At 39.5% G+C, this 21,438-nt stretch overlaps 1 protein-coding gene across 4 annotated transcripts in view; it reads left to right on the top strand.

Moving 5' to 3' along the window:
- Nucleotides 1-9,203, top strand: part of LOC112577743 (cytochrome P450 1A4-like) — a 56,482-nt gene extending 47,279 nt beyond the window's left edge. For 2 of the 4 annotated variants that reach the window (XM_025281611.2, XM_044939955.1), the window contains one exon: nt 8,762-9,203. In XM_025281611.2, the coding sequence (XP_025137396.2) occupies nt 8,762-8,913 (152 nt within the window). In that variant the 3' untranslated portion in view covers nt 8,914-9,203. Of the gene's footprint in view, nt 1-1,114; nt 2,170-8,761 lie in introns of those variants that run through there. The other 2 variants (XR_006549942.1, XR_006549943.1) reach the window with 1 other exon arrangement.
- Nucleotides 9,204-21,438: the final 12,235 nt, after the last annotated feature.

Raw genomic sequence — 21,438 nt, forward strand, 5'->3', positions numbered from 1 at the left:
AAGCAGTGTCAGACTTTATTTTTTTGGGGCCCCAAAATCACTACAGATGGTGACTGCAGCCATGAAATTAAAAGACGCTTGCTCCTTGGAAGAAAAGTGATGACCAACCTAGATAGCATATTCAAAAGCAGAGACATTACTTTGCCAACAAAGGTCCGTTTAGTCAAGGCTATGGTTTTTCCAGTGGTCATGTATGGATGTGAGAGTTGGACTGTGAAGAAAGCTGAGTGCCAAAGAATTGATGCTTTTAAACTGTGGTGTTGGAGAAGATTCTTGAGAGTCCCTTGGACTGCAAGGAGATCCAACCAGTCCATTCTGAAGGAGATCAGCCCTGAGATTTCTTTGGAAGGAATGATGCTAAAGCTGAAACTCCAGTACTTTGGCCACCTCATGCGAAGAGTTGACTCATTGGAAAAGACTGATGCTGGGAGGGATGGGGGGCAGGAGGAGAAGGGGACAACAGAGGATGAGATGGCTGGATGGCATCACTGACTCTATAGACGTGAGTCTGAGTGAACTCTGGGAGTTGGTGATGGACAGGGAGGCCTGGCATGCTGCAATTCATGGGTCGCAAAGAGTTGGACATGACTGAGCAACTGAACTGAACTGTACTAAGTTTTATGATAACTAAATCTGTCAACATATTAAAGGGAATAATGCCATATATATCCACAATAATTATCTAATTATATACCTCCATAACTATATACATATACGTTTGCATACTCAGTCATGTCTAACTCTTTTCAACCCCTGGACAGTAGCCTGCCAGGTTCTCCGTCCATGGAATTTTCCAGGCAAGAATACTGGAGTGGGTTGCCATTTTCTTTTCCAGGGGGATCTTCCTGACCCAAGGGTTGAATCCACATCTCCTGCATTGGCAGGCAGATTCTTTACTGCTGCACCACCTGGGAAGCAGCATACCCACGTGCGCGCGCACACACACACACAAACACACACACAGATATATGTACATATAACTTTATATACATTGTTCTGAACTTGTATGAAAGACTTTATCCAAAGCAAAATTATTATGGAGAAGTTGGCAACAAAAGCAAAACTGATAAAACAAATTCTTAAAAAATTTTTTATTTTTGTCTATTTTATACAGAACTATTTGGGATAATCCCAATTTACTTAGACCTGAGAGATCTCTGAATGAAAACAGGGAACTGAATAAAAGTCTTATTGAGAAAGTCTTCATTTTTGGAATGGGAATCCAGAAGTGTCTCAGAGAAGAGGTTGCATGAAATGAAGTATTCGTTTTCATCACCACAGTTCTGCAACAGCTCACACTGAAGAAATGCCCTGTGGTCAAGCTTGACCTGACACCCACATATGGATTAGTCACGAAGCCAAAACCACACCAACTTTGAGCAGAGCCCTGTTCCATGGGTAGTTCCTGTTCTTAGATTCTCAGACCAGATGGAAGTTTTGTTGTTTAATTTAGAAAAATGTGGGGCTTCAAATGCACTTAGCAAGCAGTTTATTAATAAAATTCATCCCTCTAAGCTCAGTTCAGTTCGTTGTATGTCATCCTAGTGTTGTGGTTTTTTAAGTGTATGGTGTAGCCTGCCTCCTCATATGAGAGCTCTTATCTTATGAGGATATTTTAAGATAATGAAGTGTAATGTGATGCAAGGGTTTTAAACCCATGTCTCATGCGCTGGTGTCCCAAGTGTCACTGTGAGCAATGGAGAAGGGAATGAATGAGCACTGGTAGATGGAGCAAGCAGGCAAGGGGCTTCCATCTTCCTTCCCTCTGTGCCAGCTTCAGTAGACAAATATACTGATATTAGTTTTCAACATTGGGGTCAGAATAAGAACAAAGTTCTGATGTTGAATATATTTCTTTCCACTGGATGTGGAACTAGGTACTCAAGAGGTCCAGAGAAGGGAGTTAAAGTTGCCCAGAGCAGTGGAGAACATTTCATGGGATAATAGATGAGCTGTGCTAGATTTGGAGAGACGGGGGAAAGCATGTAAAGAGGGGATGGATTCAAAATCCATTTTTATATTGGCTCTATGTTTTCTGGATTATGAATTTAACTTCAGGGCAAATTGGTATTTTTGCAATGTTATCAGTTCCTTTTGATAACTTATTAAATATACATGTGTATTAGTTTGCAAGGGCTGCTGCCGAAATAAAATATTAATACCACAGTCTGAATGGCTTTAACAACAGACATTTGTTTTCTCACAGTTCTGGAGGCTGGAGGTCTAAGAACAAGGCGCTGCCAGGGTTGGTTCCTCCTGAAGGCTGTTTCTTGAGTCTGTAGTCGGGCTGTCCTCATGTGGCTTTGGTCTATGCCTACACATCTCTGTGTCTCTCCTTTTCCTTGTTAAGGACAACAGTTATCTTCGATTAAAGCCTCATCCTAATAGCTTCATTTTAGCTTAATTATACCCTTAAAGATCTTAACTCCAAATGCAGTTACATTCTGAGGTACTAGGGGTTGAGACTTCAACATAAGAATTTAGGGAGGAGTTACAATTCAGACCTTAATAAAATGTTAGGAGGAAAAAAAAAGATAGCAACTAAAACTTTTTCAGTATAGTACCCAGCACTGTGTGCTTCTTTAATTGAACTTGTTAATGAGCTAAAGCATATAAGGGACATAAAATAGACAGTGAAAAGCTACTTTAGACTGAAGGTTTAAGGGGAATTGCATTATAAAGGGCTTGAAATACAATCAGGAAATGAGAGCATTATCCAAGGTCTACTTGAAATGCAGAGAGCACTTAGGGATAACAACCTAAGGCCATCTAGATAATGGCCATCTTGACCAGGATGTCGCTATGGAAATGGAGAAAGTAAACAACTCCCAGACCTGGAGGATTAAAATTAGGACTTCATCTTTCTTTTCCAAGTACACATAAATTCAGCATTATTCTTCGAATAAACAAATTGGATGGCCTGTCCTTGTTTGTAAAGCTTTTGAAGTTGTTTGTATTATCCACGTGACAGTGTGTCAAACTGAAACTATTCTTACATTTTTTTCTGTAAGAAACTATCAAATCTTCTATGTATGCAATAATAGTGGGGATGACAGGAACACAATAGGAATCTTGCTATCTGTTTATCTGGTATTTTCTTTAAGGAATTGTGTTTATCGAGCCTCTTGTTTTTGTTGTTTTTTTCAACAGTTAGCAAATGATTCATTCATTTTAACACATTGTATTGTAAAATGCTAATTTCCACTTTGACTCTGCTCCTAAGGCATAATTAGTGTACTATTGTACTTTTGGAAAATTTGTGTTTGCCGTTTATGCAATTTTAGACACATGGATAGGACTAAAATGGGAAAAAGAAAGTTTAAAAGCAAAATGGAAATAGCTTTTCTTTGTCATTTAATATGTAACAATGAGCTATTTTTAACTATATATATTTATCTGGAAAAAGTCATTTATTTTATAAAAATATAATTAAAAGCAACACTGTACCACAATTTTATATTGAAATAAATTAATTGAATAGCTTAAATTTATGCTTTCAAATTTTGGTGCTGGAGAAGACTCTTGAGAGTCTCTTGGACTTCAAGGAGATCAAACCAGACAATCCTAAAGAAAATCAACCCTGATATTCATTGGAAGGACTGACACTGAAGCTGAAGCTCCAATACTTTGGCTACTTGATGCAAAGAACAGACTCATTGAAAAAGATCCTGATGCTGGGAAATTTGAAGGCAAAAGGAGAAGCGGGTGGCAGAGAATGAGATGGTTAGATAGCATCACTGACTCAATGGACATGAATTTGAACAAATTCTGGGAGATAGTGAAAGACAGAGGAGCCTGGAATGCTTCAGTCCATGGGGTTGTAAAGAATTGGACATGACATAGCGACTGAACAGCAACAAAATTAACATAAACCTCTTTAATCATCTGGAAACCTACATGCAGAATTCATTATGAGAGACAGTATTGATAACAAATGGATATCAGTGGCAATCCAAGATGAGTAAGATCTTTAAAGTCATTATAAATGAAGTAAAAAAGAGTAATAGAATTAGATATCCTGCTACATGCATGTGCATGTCAGTTACTCACTTGTGCACAACTCTTTGCAACCCCATGGACTGTAGCCTGCCAAGCTCCTGTGGCCATGGAATTTTCCCAGGCAAGAATACCAGAGCGGGTTGCCATCTCCTTCTCCTGGGGACCTTCCCAACCTGGGGATTAAACCTATGTCTCCTGTATTGGCAGGCAAATTTTTTGTCACTGCACACAAGTACATATGGATACTTATAACTCTGTTCCTTTCTTGTATTAATAGCTACAGCCCCTTGGGGCTTTTGGTAACACCATGAATATGATCAGGTCAGACTAGAAACTATCCACTGCATGATGTGAGTGAAAGAGAATGTGTATGGTCTCAAGTGTTTTTCAAGAAAGAAAACTTGCACCAAAATTTATAAAAACATTTATATATTCCTACATTGAAATTCTCTAATTTCTCCCCTGTTCAGTTCAGTTCAGTCGCTCAGTCATGTCCAACTCTTCGTGACCCCATGAATCACAGCATGCCAGGCCTCCCTGTCCATCACCAACTCCCGGAGTTTACATAAACTCATGTCCAGCGAGTCGGTGATGCCATCCAGCCATCTCATCCTCTGTCATCCCCTTCTCCTCCTGCCCCCAATCCCTCCCAGCATCAGAGTCTTTTCCAATGAGCCAACTCTTCGCATAAGGTAGCCAAAGTATTGGAGTTTCAGCTTTAGCATCAGTCCTTCCAATGAACACCCAGGACTGATCTCCTTTAGAATGGACTGGTTGGATCTCCTTGCAGTCCAAGGGACTCTCAAGAGTCTTCTCCAACACCACAGTTCAAAAGCATCAATTCTTCGGTGCTCAGCCTTCTTCACAGTCCAACTCTCACATCCATACATGACCCCTGGAAAAATCATAGCCTTGACTAAATGGACCTTTGCTGGCAAAGTAATGTCTCTGCTTTTCAATATGCTATCTAGGTTGGTCATAACTTTCCTTCTAAGGAGTAAGCGTCTTTTAATTTCATGGCTACAATCACCATCTACAGTGATTTTGGAGCCCAAAAATATAAAGTCTGACACTGTTTCCACTGTTTCCCCATCTATTTCCCATGAAGTGATGGGACCAGACGCCATTATCTTCGTTTTCTGAATGTTGAACTTTAGGCCAACTTTTTCACTCTCCTCTTTCACTTTGATCAAGAGGCTCTTTAGTTCCTCTTCACTTTCTGCCATAAGGGTGGTGTCATCTGCATATCTGAGGTTATTGATATTTCTCCCAGCAATCTTGATTCCAGTTTGTGCTTCTTCCAGCCCAGCATTTCTCATGATGTACTCTGCATATAAGTTAAATAAGCAGGGTGATATTATACAGCTTTGACATACTCCTTTTCCTATTTGGAACCAGTCTGTTGTTCCATGTCCAGTTCTAACTGTTGCTTCCTGACCTGCATATAGGTTTCTCAAGAGGCAGGTCAGGTGGTCTGATATGCCCATCTCTTTCAGAATTTTCCACAGTTTATTGTGATCCACACAGTCAAAGGCTTTGGCATAGTCAATAAAGCAGAAATAGATGTTTTTCTGCAACTCTCTTGCTTTTTCTATGATCCAATGGATGTTGGCAATTTGATCTCTGGTTCCTCTCCCTTTGCTAAAACCACCTTGAACATCTGGAAGTTCATGGTTCACATATTGCTGAAGCCTGGCTTGGAGAATTTTGAGCATTACTTTACTAGTGTGTGAGATGAGTGCAACTGTGTGGTAGTTTGAGCATTCTTTGGCATTGCCTTTCTTTGGGATTGGAATGAAAACTGACCTTTTCCAGTCCTGTGGCCACTGCTGAGTTTTCCAAGCCTTTCTTATCTCTCCTTGCTATTCTTTGGAACTCTGCATTCAGATGTTTATATCTGTCCTTTTCTCCTTTGCTTTTCGTTTCTCTTCTTTTCACAGCTATTTGTAAGGCCTCTTCAGGCAGCCATTTTGCTTTTTTGCATTTCTTTTCCATGGGGATGATCTTGATCCCTGTCTCCTACACAATGTCACGAACCTCTGTCCATAGATCATCAGGCACTCTGTCTATCAGATCTAGTCCCTTAAATCTATTTCTCACTTCCACTGTATAATCATAAGGGATTTGATTTACGTCATACCTGAATGGTCTAGTGGTTTTCCCTACTTTCTTCAGTTTAAGTCTAAATTTGGCAATAAAGAGTTCATGATCTGAACCACAGTCAGCTCCCAGTCTTGTTTTTGCTGACTGAATAGAGCTTCTCCATATTTGACTGCAAAGAATATATTCAGTCTGATTTCAGTGTTGACCATCTGGTGATGTCCATGTGTAGAGTGTTCTCTTGTGTTATTGGAAGAGGGTGTTTGCTATGACCAGTGCATTCTCTTGGCAAAACTCTATTAGCCTTTGCCCTGCTTCATTCCATACTCCAAGGCAGAATTTGCCTGTTACTCCAGGTGTCTTGGAGAAGGCAATGGCACCCCACTCCAGTACTCTTGCCTGGAAAATCCCATGGACGGCGGAGCCTGGTAGGCTGCAGTCCATGGGGTCGCTAAGAGTCGGACACAACTGAACGACTTCACTTTCACTTTTCACTTTCATGCATTGGAGAAGGAAATGGCAACCCACTCCAGTGTTCTTGCCTGGAGAATCCCAGGGACGGGGGAGCCTGGTGGGCTGCCGTCTATGGGGTTGCACAGAGCCGGACATGATTGAAGTGACTTAGCAGCAGCAGCAGCAGCAGCCAGGTGTCTTGACTTCCTACTTTTGCATTCCAGTCTCCTATAATTAAAAGGACATCTTTTTTGGGTGCTAGTTCTAGAAGGTCTTGTAGGTCTTCATAGAACTGTTCAACTTCAGCTTCTTCAGTGTTACTGGTTGGAGCATAGGCTAGGATCACTGTGATATTGAATGGTTTGCCTTGGAAACAAACTGAGATCATTCTGTTGTTTTTGAGATTGCATCCAAGTACTGCCTTTCTTACTCTTTGGTTGACCATGATAGCTACTCCTTCTTCTAAGGGATTCCTGCCCACAGTAGTAGATATAATGGTCATCTGAGTTAAATTCACCCATTCCAGTCCATTTTATTTCACTGATTCCTAGAATGTTGATGTTCACTCTTGCCATCTCCTGTTTGACCACTTCCAATTTGCCTTGATATCAACCTACATGACAGGGTAAGAAATCAGAACCATTTTGAGAGGCAGCAGGAGTCTTTGAGGAATTTACTCTTTAAATAATTATTAATTAGACTCTAAAATCTACAGATACTTCCAGGTCTCTATATATGTGGATACACAATTTGATGTTTCAGATTCACACAGAACATCCCCATAAATTCCAAGCTTCATACTCTAAACAAACAAAAATGTATGGTACAGTGTACACCTTAAATCAGAAATAGCTAAAGGGTGTTGCTTTACAGCTTAACACGCTATAAAAATAAATGCCCTGTGAGGGCATCGTTGACTTCCACCTCAGATAAGGGTAAAAAGCAGGGCATAGACAACTGATTTTTTATGATACACATGTTTAATAGTGGGAAGGTCAAAACAAAAATCATGACATTTATAGGTCTTTTTCTATCCTTCAGGTTATTTACAGAGAAGAGTTTGCCTTAATCCAAACATTATATCAAGCCCCATCAACCATAAACTGCACACATACACACAATACTATTGCCTTTATCTCTACCCCTGTGAATGAAAGCATGTTGCGTGAATGAATTTTCCAGCTAAGTGTGATAACCAAGTTCTAAAATTCTCATTTTACTTAAAGTCTTTCTGATGTTTTAAAATGCATTTAAATAAATAAATATAATTTTATCTTTTCCAGACTTGATATTGACACTTCTAAGGGTCCTGCACTGGTCTATATTCATTTGATACACTCTTGATCAGTCCTCCATCCCTGCCTCAATACCAATTTTATTCATTGTCTTATCGGTGATCTTCCCAACTCTGTGCAAGCTCTACAAATGCAGGACCCAAAGTCTGCTTGGGTTCCATCATAGCCCTAGTGTCCAGCACTGTTTGAGGCACATAGCAGACAATCAATAAATGGTTGTTCAGTGAATATAGGACTGAATTAATGATTAAATAATGAAGCTAGTAGAGGAGCCAGAAATGCTTTAGCAAAGGAAGTATTTGAACTTTTCTAGTATGCATAGTATTTCTTGCATTTCTGCTTCTGATTTGATTTCGGTCTTGTTGCCTACATTTCCTCAGTCTGAAAATCTGTTCAGTTCTCTTACTCTTTTTTAAGCTATAATATCCAGATTTCGTCAAATATACCCTTAGTTCTTTTTTTTTAAACTCACATTTTTATAGCATCAGACCCCAGCTGGATATTATTAGCCACCCCGCCCTTCTTTCTGCAGGACCACTGTCAAAGTGCATACTAGCACTTAAGAAACTTTCAAAAGTAACATCTCAAATGTGCTCCAAAAAGTCAGCATTTCTCCCGCTCTGACCTCTTCATCTTGCCAACATGCATAAATAAAAATAGGCAGCTGACCATGTCATTAACTTCACCATGAAACTGTGTACAAGGCCGTGTGTCCTTGTCTTTTAATGTAAAATGCTGATTCAAGAGTTAATGATTGGGAAATATGAAAATGTAGAAATAAAGAATAGCTGTTGGGCTAGGGAACTCGTAACAACTTAGACTATGATTCTGCCACATAGCAGAATCACTGAACTCCTAGTTCCCTGAAAGATAGAGATAAAGGCTTGACACACATTCCTTCGTTGTTTTTACAGGAAACAGACCCCTCCACCAGATGAAAACTGCTGACCGTGAGAATATAGACCCTAGACTGGTTGAAGCCAGAAAGTTGATGATGCTCGAAACCTCACCTTGGTGCCAACAAATCCAAGAACTGTCCATGAGCTTTTCACACCCTGCTCCTTGAACACTAAAAAATGATGTCCTGTCCTCTACTGCTTCAACCTAAAACTAGATTGTCCCTAGGACCTCATCTTGAACCAATTCCTTACTCTCTTTTCTCCCTGTGGCCAAGAGCAATTTTCTGACTCTCTATCTACTCCCTACCCCTAACCACAATTCCTGTAGGATCTGTAACTTGTGCTTTCTCTATCTCTTTTTTTTTAAGTTAACCTAGCTAGATATTTGGAGAAGGCAATGGCACCCCACTCCAGTACTCTTGCCTGGAGACTCCCATGGACCGAGGAGCCTGGTAGGCTGCAGTCCATGGGGTCGCTCAGAGTCGGGCACGACTGAAGCGACTTAGCAGCAGCAGCAGCAGCTAGATATTTATCATTTTTATTGATCTTTTCAATAAAAATGATTTTGGTGCCATTTATTTTCTCTCTAGTAAAGTCTTTTATTTGATTCCATTGGTTTCTTCTCTAATTTTTATTTCTTTTCTTCTGCTTACTTTGGATTTACCTTCAGTTCAGTTCATTCACTCAGCTGTGTCTGACTCTTTGCGACCCCAAGGATTGCAGCACACCAGGCTTCCCTTACCATCGTCAACTCTCGGAGCTTACTCAAACTCATGTCCATCAAGTTGGTGATGCCATACAACTGTCTCATCTTCTGTCATCCCCTTCTCCAGCCTTCAATCTTTCCCAGCATCAAGGTCTTTTCAAATGAGTCAGTTCTTTGCATCAGGTGACCAAAGTATTGGAGCATCAGCTTCTGCCTCAGCACTTCCAATGAATATTCAGGACTGATTTCTTTTAGGATTGACTGGTTTGATCTCCTTGCAGTCTAAGAGACTCTCAAGCATCTTCTCAACACCACAGTTAGAAAGCATCAGTTCTTTGGTGCTCAGCTGTCTTTATAGTCCACTCTCACATCCATACATGACTACTGGAAAAACCATAGCTTTGACTAGATAGACCTTTGTTGGCAAAGTAATGTCTCTGCTTTTTAATATGTTGTCTAGGTTGGTCATAGCTTTTCTTCCAAGAAGCAAGTGTCTTTTAATTTAATGGCTACAGTCACCATCTGCAGTGATTTTGGAGCCCAGAAAAATAAAGTCTCGCACTGTTTCCAGCGTTTCCCCATCTATTTGCCCTGAAGTGATGTGAACAGATGTCATGATCTTAGTTTTCTGAATGTTGAGTTTTAAGCCAACTTTTTCACTCTCCTCTTTCACTTTCATCAAGAGTCTCTTTAGTTCCTTGCTTTCTGCCATAAGGATGTTTTCTGCCATAAGGGTGGTGTCATCTGCATATCTGAGGTTATTGATATTTCTCCTGGAAATCTTGATCCCAGCTCATGCTTTATCCACCCTGGCATTTCGCATGATATACTCTGCATATAACTTAAACAAGCAAGGTGAAAATATACAGCCTTGACATACTCCTTTCCCTATTTGGAACCAGTCCATTGTTCCATGTCCAGTTCTAACTGTTGCTTCCTGACCTGCATACAGATTTCTAAGGAGGCAGGTCAGGTGGTCTGGTATTTCCATGTCTTTAAGAATTTTCCATACTTTGTTGTGATCCACACAGTCAAAGGCTTTGGTATAGTCAATAAAGCAGAAGTAGATGTTTTTCTGGAACTCTCTTGCTTTTCGATCATCCAATGGATGTTGGCAATTTGATCTGTGGTTCCTCTGCCTTTTCTAAAACCAGCTTGAACATCTGGAAGTTCATTGTTCATGTATTGTTGAAGCCTGGTTTGGAGGGTTTTGAGCATTATTTTGCCAATGTGTGACATGAGTGCAATTGTGCAGTAGTTTGAGCATTCGTTGGCATTACCTTTCTTTGGGATTGGAATGAAAACTGACCTTTTCCAGTCCTGTGGCCTCTGCTGAGTTTTCCAAATTTGCTGATATTTGAGTGCAGCACTTTCACAGCATCATCTTTTAGGATTTGAAATAGCTCAACTGGAATTCCATTACCTCCACTAATTTGTTCATAGTGATGCTTTCTAAGGCCCACTTGACTTCACATTCCAGGATGTCTGGCTCTAGGTGAGTGATCAGACCATCGTGGTTATCTGGGTCATGAAGATCTTTTTGATATAGTTCTTCTGTGTATTCTTGCCACTTCTTCTTAATATCTTCTGCTTCTGTTAGGTCCATACCATTTCTGTTCTTTATTGTGCCCCATCATTGCATGAAATGTTCCCTTTGTCTCTAATTTTCTTGAAGAGATCTCTAGTCTTTCCCATTCTATTGTTTTTCTCTGTTTCTTTGCATTGATCACTGAGGAAGGCTTTCTTATCTCTCCTTGCTATTCTTTGGAACTCTGCCTTCAAATGGGTATACCTTTCCTTTTCTCCTTTGCCTTTCACTTCTCTTCTTTTCTCAGCTATTTGTAAGGCCTCTCAGACAACCATTTTTCCTTTTTGCATTTCTTTTTCTTGGAAATGGTCTTGATCACTGCTTCCTGTACAGTGTCACGAACCTCCATCCATGGTTCTTCAGGCACTGTTATCACATCTAATCCCTTGAATCTCTTTGTCATTTCCACTATATAATTGTAAGGGATTTGATTTAGGTCATACCTGAATGGTCTAGTGGTTTTCCCTACTTTCTTCAATTTCAGTCTGAATTTGGCAATAAGGAGTTCATGATCTGAGCCACAGTCAGCTCCCGGTCTTGTTTATGCTGACTGTATAGAGCTTCTCCGTCTTTGACTGCAAAGAATATAATCAATCTGATATCAGTGTTGACCATCTGGTGATGTCCATGTGTAGAGTCTTCTCTTGTGTTGTTGGAAGAGGATGTTTGCTATGACCAGTGCATTCTCTTGGCAAAACTCTGTTACTCTTTGACCTGCTTCATTTTGTACTCCAAGGCCAAATTTGCCTGTTACTCCAGGTAGCTCTTGACTTCCTATTTTTTAATCCAGTCCCCTATAATGAAAGGACATCTTTTTTGGGTGTTAGTTCTAGAAGGTCTTGCAGGTCTTCATAGAACCATTCAGCTTCAGCTTCTTCAGCATTACAGGTTGGGGCATAGGCTTGGATCACCGTGATATTGAATGATTTGCCTTGGAAACAAACAGAGATCATTGTGTCGTTTTTGAGACTGGACCCAAGTACTATATTTCAGACTCTTTCATTAACTATGAGGACTAATCAATTTCTTCTAAGGGATTCTTGCCTACAGTAGTAGATATAATGGTCATCTGATTTAAATTCACCCATTCCGGTCCATTTTAGTTCAGTGTTTTCTAAAATGTCTATGTTCACTCTTGCCATCACTGTTGACCACTTCCAATTTACCTTGATTCACGGACCTAAAATTCCAGGTTCCTATGCAATATTGTTTTTACCTCATCAGACTTTACTTCCATCACCAGTTACATCCACAACTGGGTGTTGTTTTTGCTTTGGTTCCATGTTGTGGTTCTTTCTGGAGTTATTTCTCCACTGTTCTCCAGTAGCATATTGGGTGCTTAATGACCTGGGGAGTTCATCTTTCAATGTTCTATCTTTTTGCCTTTTCATACTGTTCATGGGATTCTCAAGGCAAGAATACTGAAGTGGTATTTACCTTAGAAAACTAGAAAAATAGGAGCAAAGTAAAGACTGCAAGGGAGAATGAAAAGCTGAGGGGCTCTGGAATGCTGGTGGTGTGCAGTTTGTAAAAGTTCACCAAGTTTTAAAATTCAGCACCTTGGGAAGTGAGTTTAACAGTGCTGGAGGGCAAAACTTCACCTGTCATCTTAGCAGTACTTGCTTAGCTTAGTGTCTGGAAAGTTTTCAAAAGCCTTCAACACATACTCAGAGGAGTCACTCCCATTCAAATATTTATTGGCAAGGCACTTCATTGAGCCTCTATGGGCCAGGGAATAGCATCATGTGAAAAGAGTTTCCAAAGTTAAAATTGCTGCAGGCAGTGAAGTGATTTACAAGATGATATCTCTTTGGTTAGCAATATTCTTACTCTACATATTTCTGAAAATTGGGAAATGAAGCTAAGTGACATGAAAACTGTTCTTTGCAGTAGAAGCAATAATTGCTTTGGGTTTTGAAATAAGAATCAAAGGGGGTGTTTTCCCCAGACTAATGGGCAAGATAGATATGAACCCAAATTAGTCTATGTATAGAAAGTCATTGCTTGTTTTTTAGTTAAGATTTGCATTAACTATTTACTCTACTTAAAGAAAGTTAAGTTACTCACTTCTTTTCCCCACAGCTTCTTGCTCTATACAACAAATGCAAATCTAATGAGGAATTTTTATTAAGATGTAACATCCATAAAGAAAAGTGCACAAAATATAAGTTTAACACCGTAAATTTTTCCAAACTGAACACTGTCAGCATTCCAGAGCCCCTCAGCCTTTCATGCCCCCTTACAGTCTCCAAACTCTATGTTCCAAGAGTGACGTTTATCCTAATTTCTGGTGCCATCATTTGCTTTGTCTGTTTTGGGCTTAAACATTAAAGGAATCAAACAACATGTGCCCTTTTGTGCTTGACTTCTTTTGTAGCATATCATACTCTCAAGACTTATCCATGTTCTATTTGAAAGAATAATCAAGTTGTGTGTAGTGGTATTTCATTCATCCTCATTGTTCATTGCTATAGTGTCCCATTAGATACTGCTGCTGCTGCTTCTAAGTTGCTTCAGTCATGTCCGACTCTGTGCGACACCATAGACGGCAGCCCACCAGGGTTCCCCGTCCCAGGGATTCTCCAGGCAAGAACACTGGAGTGGGTTGCCATTGCCTTCTCCAATGCATGAAAGTGAAAAGTGAAAGTGAAGTCGCTCAGTCGTGTGCAACCCTCAGCGACCCCATGGACTGCAGCCTTCCAGGCTCCTCCATCCATGGGGTTTGCCAGGCAAGAGTACTGGAGTGGGTTGCCATTTCCTTCTCCAGTGCATGAAAGTGAAAAGTGAAAGTGAAGTCACTCAGTCGTGTCCGACTCTTAGCAACCCCATGGACTGCAGCCCACCAGGCTCCTCTATCCATGGGATTTTCCAGGTGAGTACTGGAGTGGGGTGCCATTGCCTTCTCCACCCATTAGATGATGCTACCACAATTTATGAATGTATTCTATAGATAGAAGCTACTTGGGTAATTTCTAGTTTGTGTCTTTTTGAAAAGTGCTGCTATGAACATTATTGGGCACATTTTTTGGTAAATATATGTTCACTTTTTTTTGGCCCATGTATTGGAAGGACTGATGCTGAGGCTGAAATTCCAATACTTTGGCCACCTCATGTGAAGAGTTGACTCATTGGAAAAGATCCTGATGCTGGGAGGGATTGGGGGCAAGAGAAGAAGGGGACGACAGAGGATGAGATGGCTGGATGGCATCACCGACTTGATGCACATGAGTTTGGGTGAACTCCGGGAGTTGGTGATGGACAGGGAGGCCTGGCATGCTGCAATTCATGGGGTCGCAAAGAGTCAGACACGACTGAGCGACTGAACTGAACTGAACTGAAATGTAGGACCGGAATTGCTGAGTCAAAACATTTGTTTGTTTAACTAAGAACTTCCCACTTAATTTTTCTGCATGATTGTACCAATTTATTCTCCCACTAGCAAGGTAAAAGAGTTTTCTGGTTGTTTCACATCCTTTTCAACTGTTGATAATTTCTGTCTTATTTTCTGTATTTTTGTTTTAGCCACAGTGATGGAAAATATATCCTTATTAAAGAGACAGCTGGTCAGAAAAATCCCTGGGCCTGTTACCTTACATGAACTTCATTTTGGCAATGTTAACTAGTTCATTCTCTCTTAATGAAATGAATCTAGGACAGACTGAGCACATTCAGCCTCTGAAGTCCTTCAAAAGTGAATGATCACCCAACCCTCTGCCACCTTCCTCTAAACACAAATGATCTGAGCTCACAGTTACCAGGGCTCTTGAGAAAAGCAGTTTTTGCCAAGACTGTCTTTTTCTAGTTTTCTTAGGAAGAGATTCTACAGGATTTCACTCATTAATCAAAACTATCTCTGCCTTTAAAATGTATCTTGGTTGTTATAACATCTATGTTTTATTTATAATTTCAGAGTAGTCTAGAAGTGGTTCTTTATATGCTTATGTTGTGGCATATGCCTTTTTTATTTTTCAGAATTCTACTTTTCACTGAAACAGCTAGGAAAAAATGTTATGCTCTCTCCCTCAACTCACATTTCTAGAATTCTTTTTTAGTCAGCAGTGTAAATCTGCTGACTTTTCCAAATTTTGTCTTTCTGACAAGAAAAGAAAATCTAGAAGAGAACATTTTGAGATCTTATTAATTATTTTCCATTGCCTTTGTGTTTGTTTTGCTCTGTTTCATACTATTATCCAATTAATACTATCCTGCCTATTATTTACTTTAAAATAAAGACTTAGAATAGTTTTTCATATTTTTTGAGAAGACTCCCTTAATGAGAAAGGTATTCCTGGGCAATAAAAATTTTAACTGTGAAATCCTGTCAATAATCTGAGAAAGTTTGAAATATCTTTTTGTTGTATATAGAGTTAGGTGATCCCATGAATTCTGCATGAATTTTACACACAATGATCTTTCAGTAACTAGTCTCTAAGAAGAATAGAGCCTTTTCCATACTTAATTTACAAACCTATCTTTAAATTTGCCTCTTCATTTTGTTTATGGTAACTTTTGCCATGAAAACATAAGTGATTTTAAAATAGCCACATATATCTAGTTTTTTCTTTATGGTTTTTGAGATGTCTGTCATACCTAAGAAAGTCTTTTCCGTCTCAGATTTATACCAATAGCCTCCTACAGTTCCTTCCAATATTTTTCTTTTAAAAAGAAAAAGATCAGTGTCCCGTTCTGTTTTCTTCTGAATATAATATATCTTTCCTTCTGATATAGTGTATCAGCACCATTTGTTAAATTAAACACTCTTGCTCACTAAGTTAGATAAAAACCACATATATACTTATCTTTCTGTGGATGCTCCAATATATCTGACTAATATATTTATATATAAATATTATATACTTTTGATTACAGTGACTTTATAATTATCTTAGTATCTAAAATTCTCTCACTTTTTCTTAATTGTTTTTATTCAGTATTCAGAAATTTCTTGGCTTCTTTTAGAGACTTATTCTTGCAGTACATATTTCAGAATTATTTTATATAGTTCCATAGAAAAGTTCATTGAGATGGTAATCTGAAATGGATAAACATTCATGTGTTAATTTTAGAAGCACCAACATTTCTATATTAGTTATTATTTCAGTTTGTGTCCTTCATTTGGACTTCAAATTTTAATTTTTATGTCTTAAACCATTCTTGCTAGATTTAGGTCTAAGAATTCTATTGTTTTATCCCTATTATAAATCTATATTTTTTCTACTTTAATTTCAAATATTATTGTTAGGACAGAGAAAAAGTTATAGAGTCTCATAAAGTGTCCAATCAATTAATTTGGGGACTTTTTCAGGAGCTGCTGGGAGGAGATGCTCAAAATGAAAAACATCTTGTCATGAGGAACTTGGGAATCAACTCAATAGGAAGGAAAATAGAGTCTAGAGATGGAGACATAGTAGGTTCTAAAGCTATTATTTGAATGTATGGAACAAACCATATCCAAAACCATTATCACTTGCTCTTTTCAATTTCTCAAGTCAATAATCTTCCCCCATTTCCATTTGATTTTAACAAGTTTCAGTCAGTTCAGTTCAGTCTCTCAGTCATGTCCTACTCTTTGCAACCCCATGGGCTGCAGCACGCCAAGCCTCCCTGTCCATCACCAACTCCCAGAGTTTACTCAAACTCATGTCCATTGAGTCGGTAATGCCTTCCAACCATCTCATCCTCTGTCGTCCCCTTCTCCTCCCGCCTTTAATCTTCCCCAGCATCAGGGCCATTTCCAATGAGTCAGTTCTTTGTATCAGGTGGCCAAAGTATTGGAGTTTCAGCTTCAGCCTAAGTCCTTCTGATGAATATTCAGGACTGATTTCCTTTAGGATGGACTGGTTGGATCTCTTTGCAGCCCAAGGGACTCTCAAGAGTCTTCTCCAACACCACAGTTCAAAAGCTGTTTAAGTGGGTCTTATTTTTCTTTCCTATCAAATAAGACAGGTATAGACAGCATATTAAAAAGCAGAGACATTACTTAGCCAACAAAGGTTTGTCTAGTGAAAGCTATGGTTTTCCCAGTAGTCATGTATGGATGTGAGAGTTGAACCATAAAGAAAGCTGAGTGCTGAAGAATTGATGCTTTTGAACAATGGTGTTGGAGAAGACTCTTGAGAGTCCCTTGGACTGCAAGGAAATCCAACCAGTCCATCCTAAAGAAAATGAGTCCTGAATATTCATTGGAAGGACTGATGCTGAAGCTGAAACTCCAATACTTTGGCCACCTGATACAAAGAACTGACTCATTGGAAAAGGCCCTGATGCTGGGAAGGAATGAAGGTTGGAGGAGAAGGAGACAACAAAGGATGAGATGGTTGGATGGCATCACCGACTCAATGGACATGAGTTTGAGCAAGCTCTGGGAATTGGTGAAGGACAGAGAAGCTTGGCATGCCACAGTCCATGGGGTCACAAAGAGTCGGACACGACTGAGTGACTGAACTGAACTGATAGACATTTGAACTGGACTCTCCCAGATGATTTTGATGCTGGGAATCTTCAGAAAAATGCCAACTTACACTCTACTACTATCATGGAAAAAATAATTTAATGGAAGTAGAGGTGAACTTGAGAGTTGTTGAAAATGTTATAAAAAATGTGATAAAACCAAGATTGCTTCATTAAAGAGCCCAATTTTAAGAGATACTGATACAATAAAAAGTAGGGGTGGGGATTCCAAATGCAAAACTGTAAAAAAATAAAGCAAGTCAGTTGTGTGAAAGGATGATGAAGGGCACTTATGTTCTACTTTGTGTAAAATATAAATTGATATTTTAATATTTCCTTTCTAATAGAGAGTTTAGAAATTCATTTGACAATCATTATTTTATTCAAGGTGCTTTTATTAATTTAAAACAAACATTAATTATATGTAACATAATTATATTCTTTTACTCAAAATATTGCTTGAACCTACTATGACGTTCTGAAGTTTCTTATGTACCCATCTTGCTTATCTGGCAGGCTAATTTCTTCACTACTGGCTTCCTTACAACCCATTCCTCAATTCTGATTTTGTGTTTCAGTTTTAAAGTCACTCTGAGACCAATCAATAGCTTTCAAATATTCGATCATGGTTGAGATTATTTAGGGAAATCTTTTGCTTCCTGTTGAAAAATAGATGAAGCTCAAGTAGAATTTGGACTGGCCATTTATCATTCAGGGTTTCAAAACACAATTTCTGTATCATTTGATAACTCATGTATTCATTCTTTCATTTCATTCCACATATGTTTAATTGGCTGTGACTATAATCCAGATGCTTTTCTAGATAGAACAGAAACATCACCAGAAAATAGACAAATATCTTGCTCTCATGGAACTTAGATACCAAATAAGACAGAGCAAACAAATCTATAAGCAACATATAAGTGACGTCAAGTGGCATTAAGTACTATGAATTAATGTGAAGTAAGGATAGAGTAAACAACAATATAGCATAGGAACCTGGAATGTCAGGTCCATGAATCAAGGCAAATTCAAAGTGGTCAAAGAAGAGATGGCAAGAGTGAACATCAACATTCTAGGAATCAGTGAACTAAAATGGACTGGAATAGATGAATTTAACTCAGATGACCATTATATCTACTACTGCGGGCAGGAATCCCTCAGAAGAAATGGAGTAGCCATTATGGTCAACAAAAGAGTCCAAAATGCAGTACTTGGATGCAATCTCAAAAACGACAGAATGATCTCTGTGCGTTTCCAAGGCAAACCATTCAATATCACAGTAATCCAAGCCTATGCCTCAACCAGTAACGCTGAAGAAGCTGAAGTTGAACGGTTCTATGAAGACCTACAGGACCTTTTAGAACTAATACCCAAAAAAGGTGTCCTTTTCATTATAGGAGACTGGAATGCAAAAGCAGGAAGTCAAGAAACACCTGGAGTAATAGGCAAATTTGGCCTTGGAATATAGAATGAAGCAGGGCAAAGACTAATAGACTTTTGCCAAGAAAATGCATGGGTCATAGCAAACACCCTCTTCCAACAACACAAGAGAAGATTCTACACTTGGACATCACCAGATGGTTAACACTGAAATCAGATTGATTATATTCTTTGCAGCCAAAGATGGAGAAGCTCTATACAGTAAACAAAAACAAGACCAGGAGCTGACGGTGGCTCAGATCATGAACTCCTTATTGCCAAATTCAGACTGAAATTGAAGAAAGTAGGGAAAACCACTAGACCATTCACGTATGATTTAAATTAAATCCCTTACGATTATATAGTGGAAGTGAGAAATAGATTTAAGGGCCTAAATCTGATAGATAGAGTGCCTGATGAACTATGGAATGAGGTTCGTGACATTGTACAGGAGACAGGGATCAAGACCATCCACATGGAAAAGAAATGCAAAAAAGCAAAATGGCTGTCTGGGGAGGCCTTACAAATAGCTGTGAAAAGAAGAGATGCGAAAGCAAAGGAGAAAACATCTGAATGCAGAGTTCCAAAGAAGAGCAAGAAGAGATAAGAAAGCCTTCCTCAGCGATCAATGCAAAGAAATAGAGGAAAACAACAGAATGGGAAAGACTAGAGATCTCTTTAAGAAAATTAGAGACACCAAGGGAACATTTCATGCAAAGATGGGCTCAATAAAGGATGGAAATGGTATGGACCTAACAGAAGCTGAAGATATTAAGAAGAGGTGGCAAGAATACACACACAAGAACTGTACAAAAAAGAGCTTCATGACCCAGATAATCACGATGGTGTGATCACTCACCTAGAGGCAGACATCCTGGACTGTGAAGTCAAGTAGGCCTTAGAAAGCATCACTATGAACAAAGCTAGTGGAGGTGATGGAATTCCAGTTGAGCTATTTCAAATCCTGAAAGATGATGCTGTGAAAGTGCTGCATTCAATATGCCAGCACATTTGGAAAACTCAGCAGTGGCCACAGGACTGGAAAAGGTCAGTTTTCATTCCAATCCCAAAGAAAGGCAATGCCGAAGAATGCTCAAACTACCACACAATTGCACTCATCTCACGTGCTAGTAAAGTAATGCTCAAAATTCTCCAAGCCAGGCTTCAGCAGCATGTGAACCGTGAACTTCCAGATGTGCAAGCTGGTTTTAGAAAAGGCAGAGGAACCAGAGATCAAATTGCCAACATCCATTGGATCATCGAAAAAGCAAGAGAGTTCCAGAAAAACATCTACTTCTGCTTTATTGACTATGCCAAAGCCTTTGACTGTGTGGATCACAATAAACTGTGGACAATTCTGAAAGAGATGGAATACCAGACCACCTGACCTGCCCCTTGAGAAATCTGTATGTAGATCAGGAAGCAACAGTTAGAACTGGACATGAAACAACAGACTGGTTCCAAATAGGAAAAGAAGTACATCAAAGCTGTATATTGTCACCCTGCTTATTTAACTTATATGCAGAGTACATCATGAGAAATTCTGGGCTGGAAGAAGCACAAGCTGGAATCAAGACTGCCGGGAGAAATATCAATAACCTCAGATATGCAGATGACACCACCCTTATGGCAGAAAGTGAAGAGGAACTCAAAAGCCTCTTGATGAAAGTGAAAGTGGAGAGTGAAAAAGTTGGCTTAAAGCTCAACATTCAGAAAACTAAGATCATGGCATCTGGTCCCATCATTTCATGGGAAATAGATGGGGAACCGGTGTAAACAGTGTCAGACTTTATTTTTGGGGCTCCAAAATCACTGTATATGGTGACTGTAGCCATGAAATTAAAAGACGCTTACTCCTTGGAAGAAAAGTTATGACCACCTAGATAGCATATTAAAAAGCAGAGACATTACTTTGCCAAGAAAGGTTCGTCTAGTCAAGGCTATGGTTTTTCCTGTGGTCATGTATGGATGTGAGAGTTGGACTGTGAAGAAGGCTGAGTGCCGAGGAATTGATGCTTTTGAACTGTGGTGTTGGAGAAGATTCTTGAGAGTCCCTTGGACTGCAAGGAGATCCAACCAGTCCATTCTGAAGGAGATCAGCCCTGGGATTTCTTTGGAAGGAATGATGCTAAAGCTGAAAGTCCAGTACTTTGGCCACCTGATGCAAAGAGTTGACTCATTGGAAAAGAGTCTGATGCTGGGAGGGATTGGGGGCAGGAGGAGAAGGGGATGACAGAGGATGAAATGGCTGGATGACATCGCTAACTCATTGGACGTGAGTCTGAGTGAACTCTGGGAGTTGGTGATGGACAGGGAGGCCTGGCATGCTGCGATCATGGGGTCACAAAGAGTTGGACACGACTGAGCAACTGAACTGAACTGAAGGATAGAGAATGCTTGTGGAGAGAGCTAAGGTTGCCCTTTCATATGACAATGAGGTGGCCTTTATGTAGAGAGTTGAGGTAATGGATGTTTAAGGAGAGCACATTTCAGACAAGTGAAGAGACTCTGAGACAAGAGTATGCT

The sequence above is a fragment of the Bubalus bubalis genome, chromosome 3 (genome assembly GCF_019923935.1).
Source record: "Bubalus bubalis isolate 160015118507 breed Murrah chromosome 3, NDDB_SH_1, whole genome shotgun sequence".
NCBI lineage: Eukaryota > Metazoa > Chordata > Mammalia > Artiodactyla > Bovidae > Bubalus > Bubalus bubalis.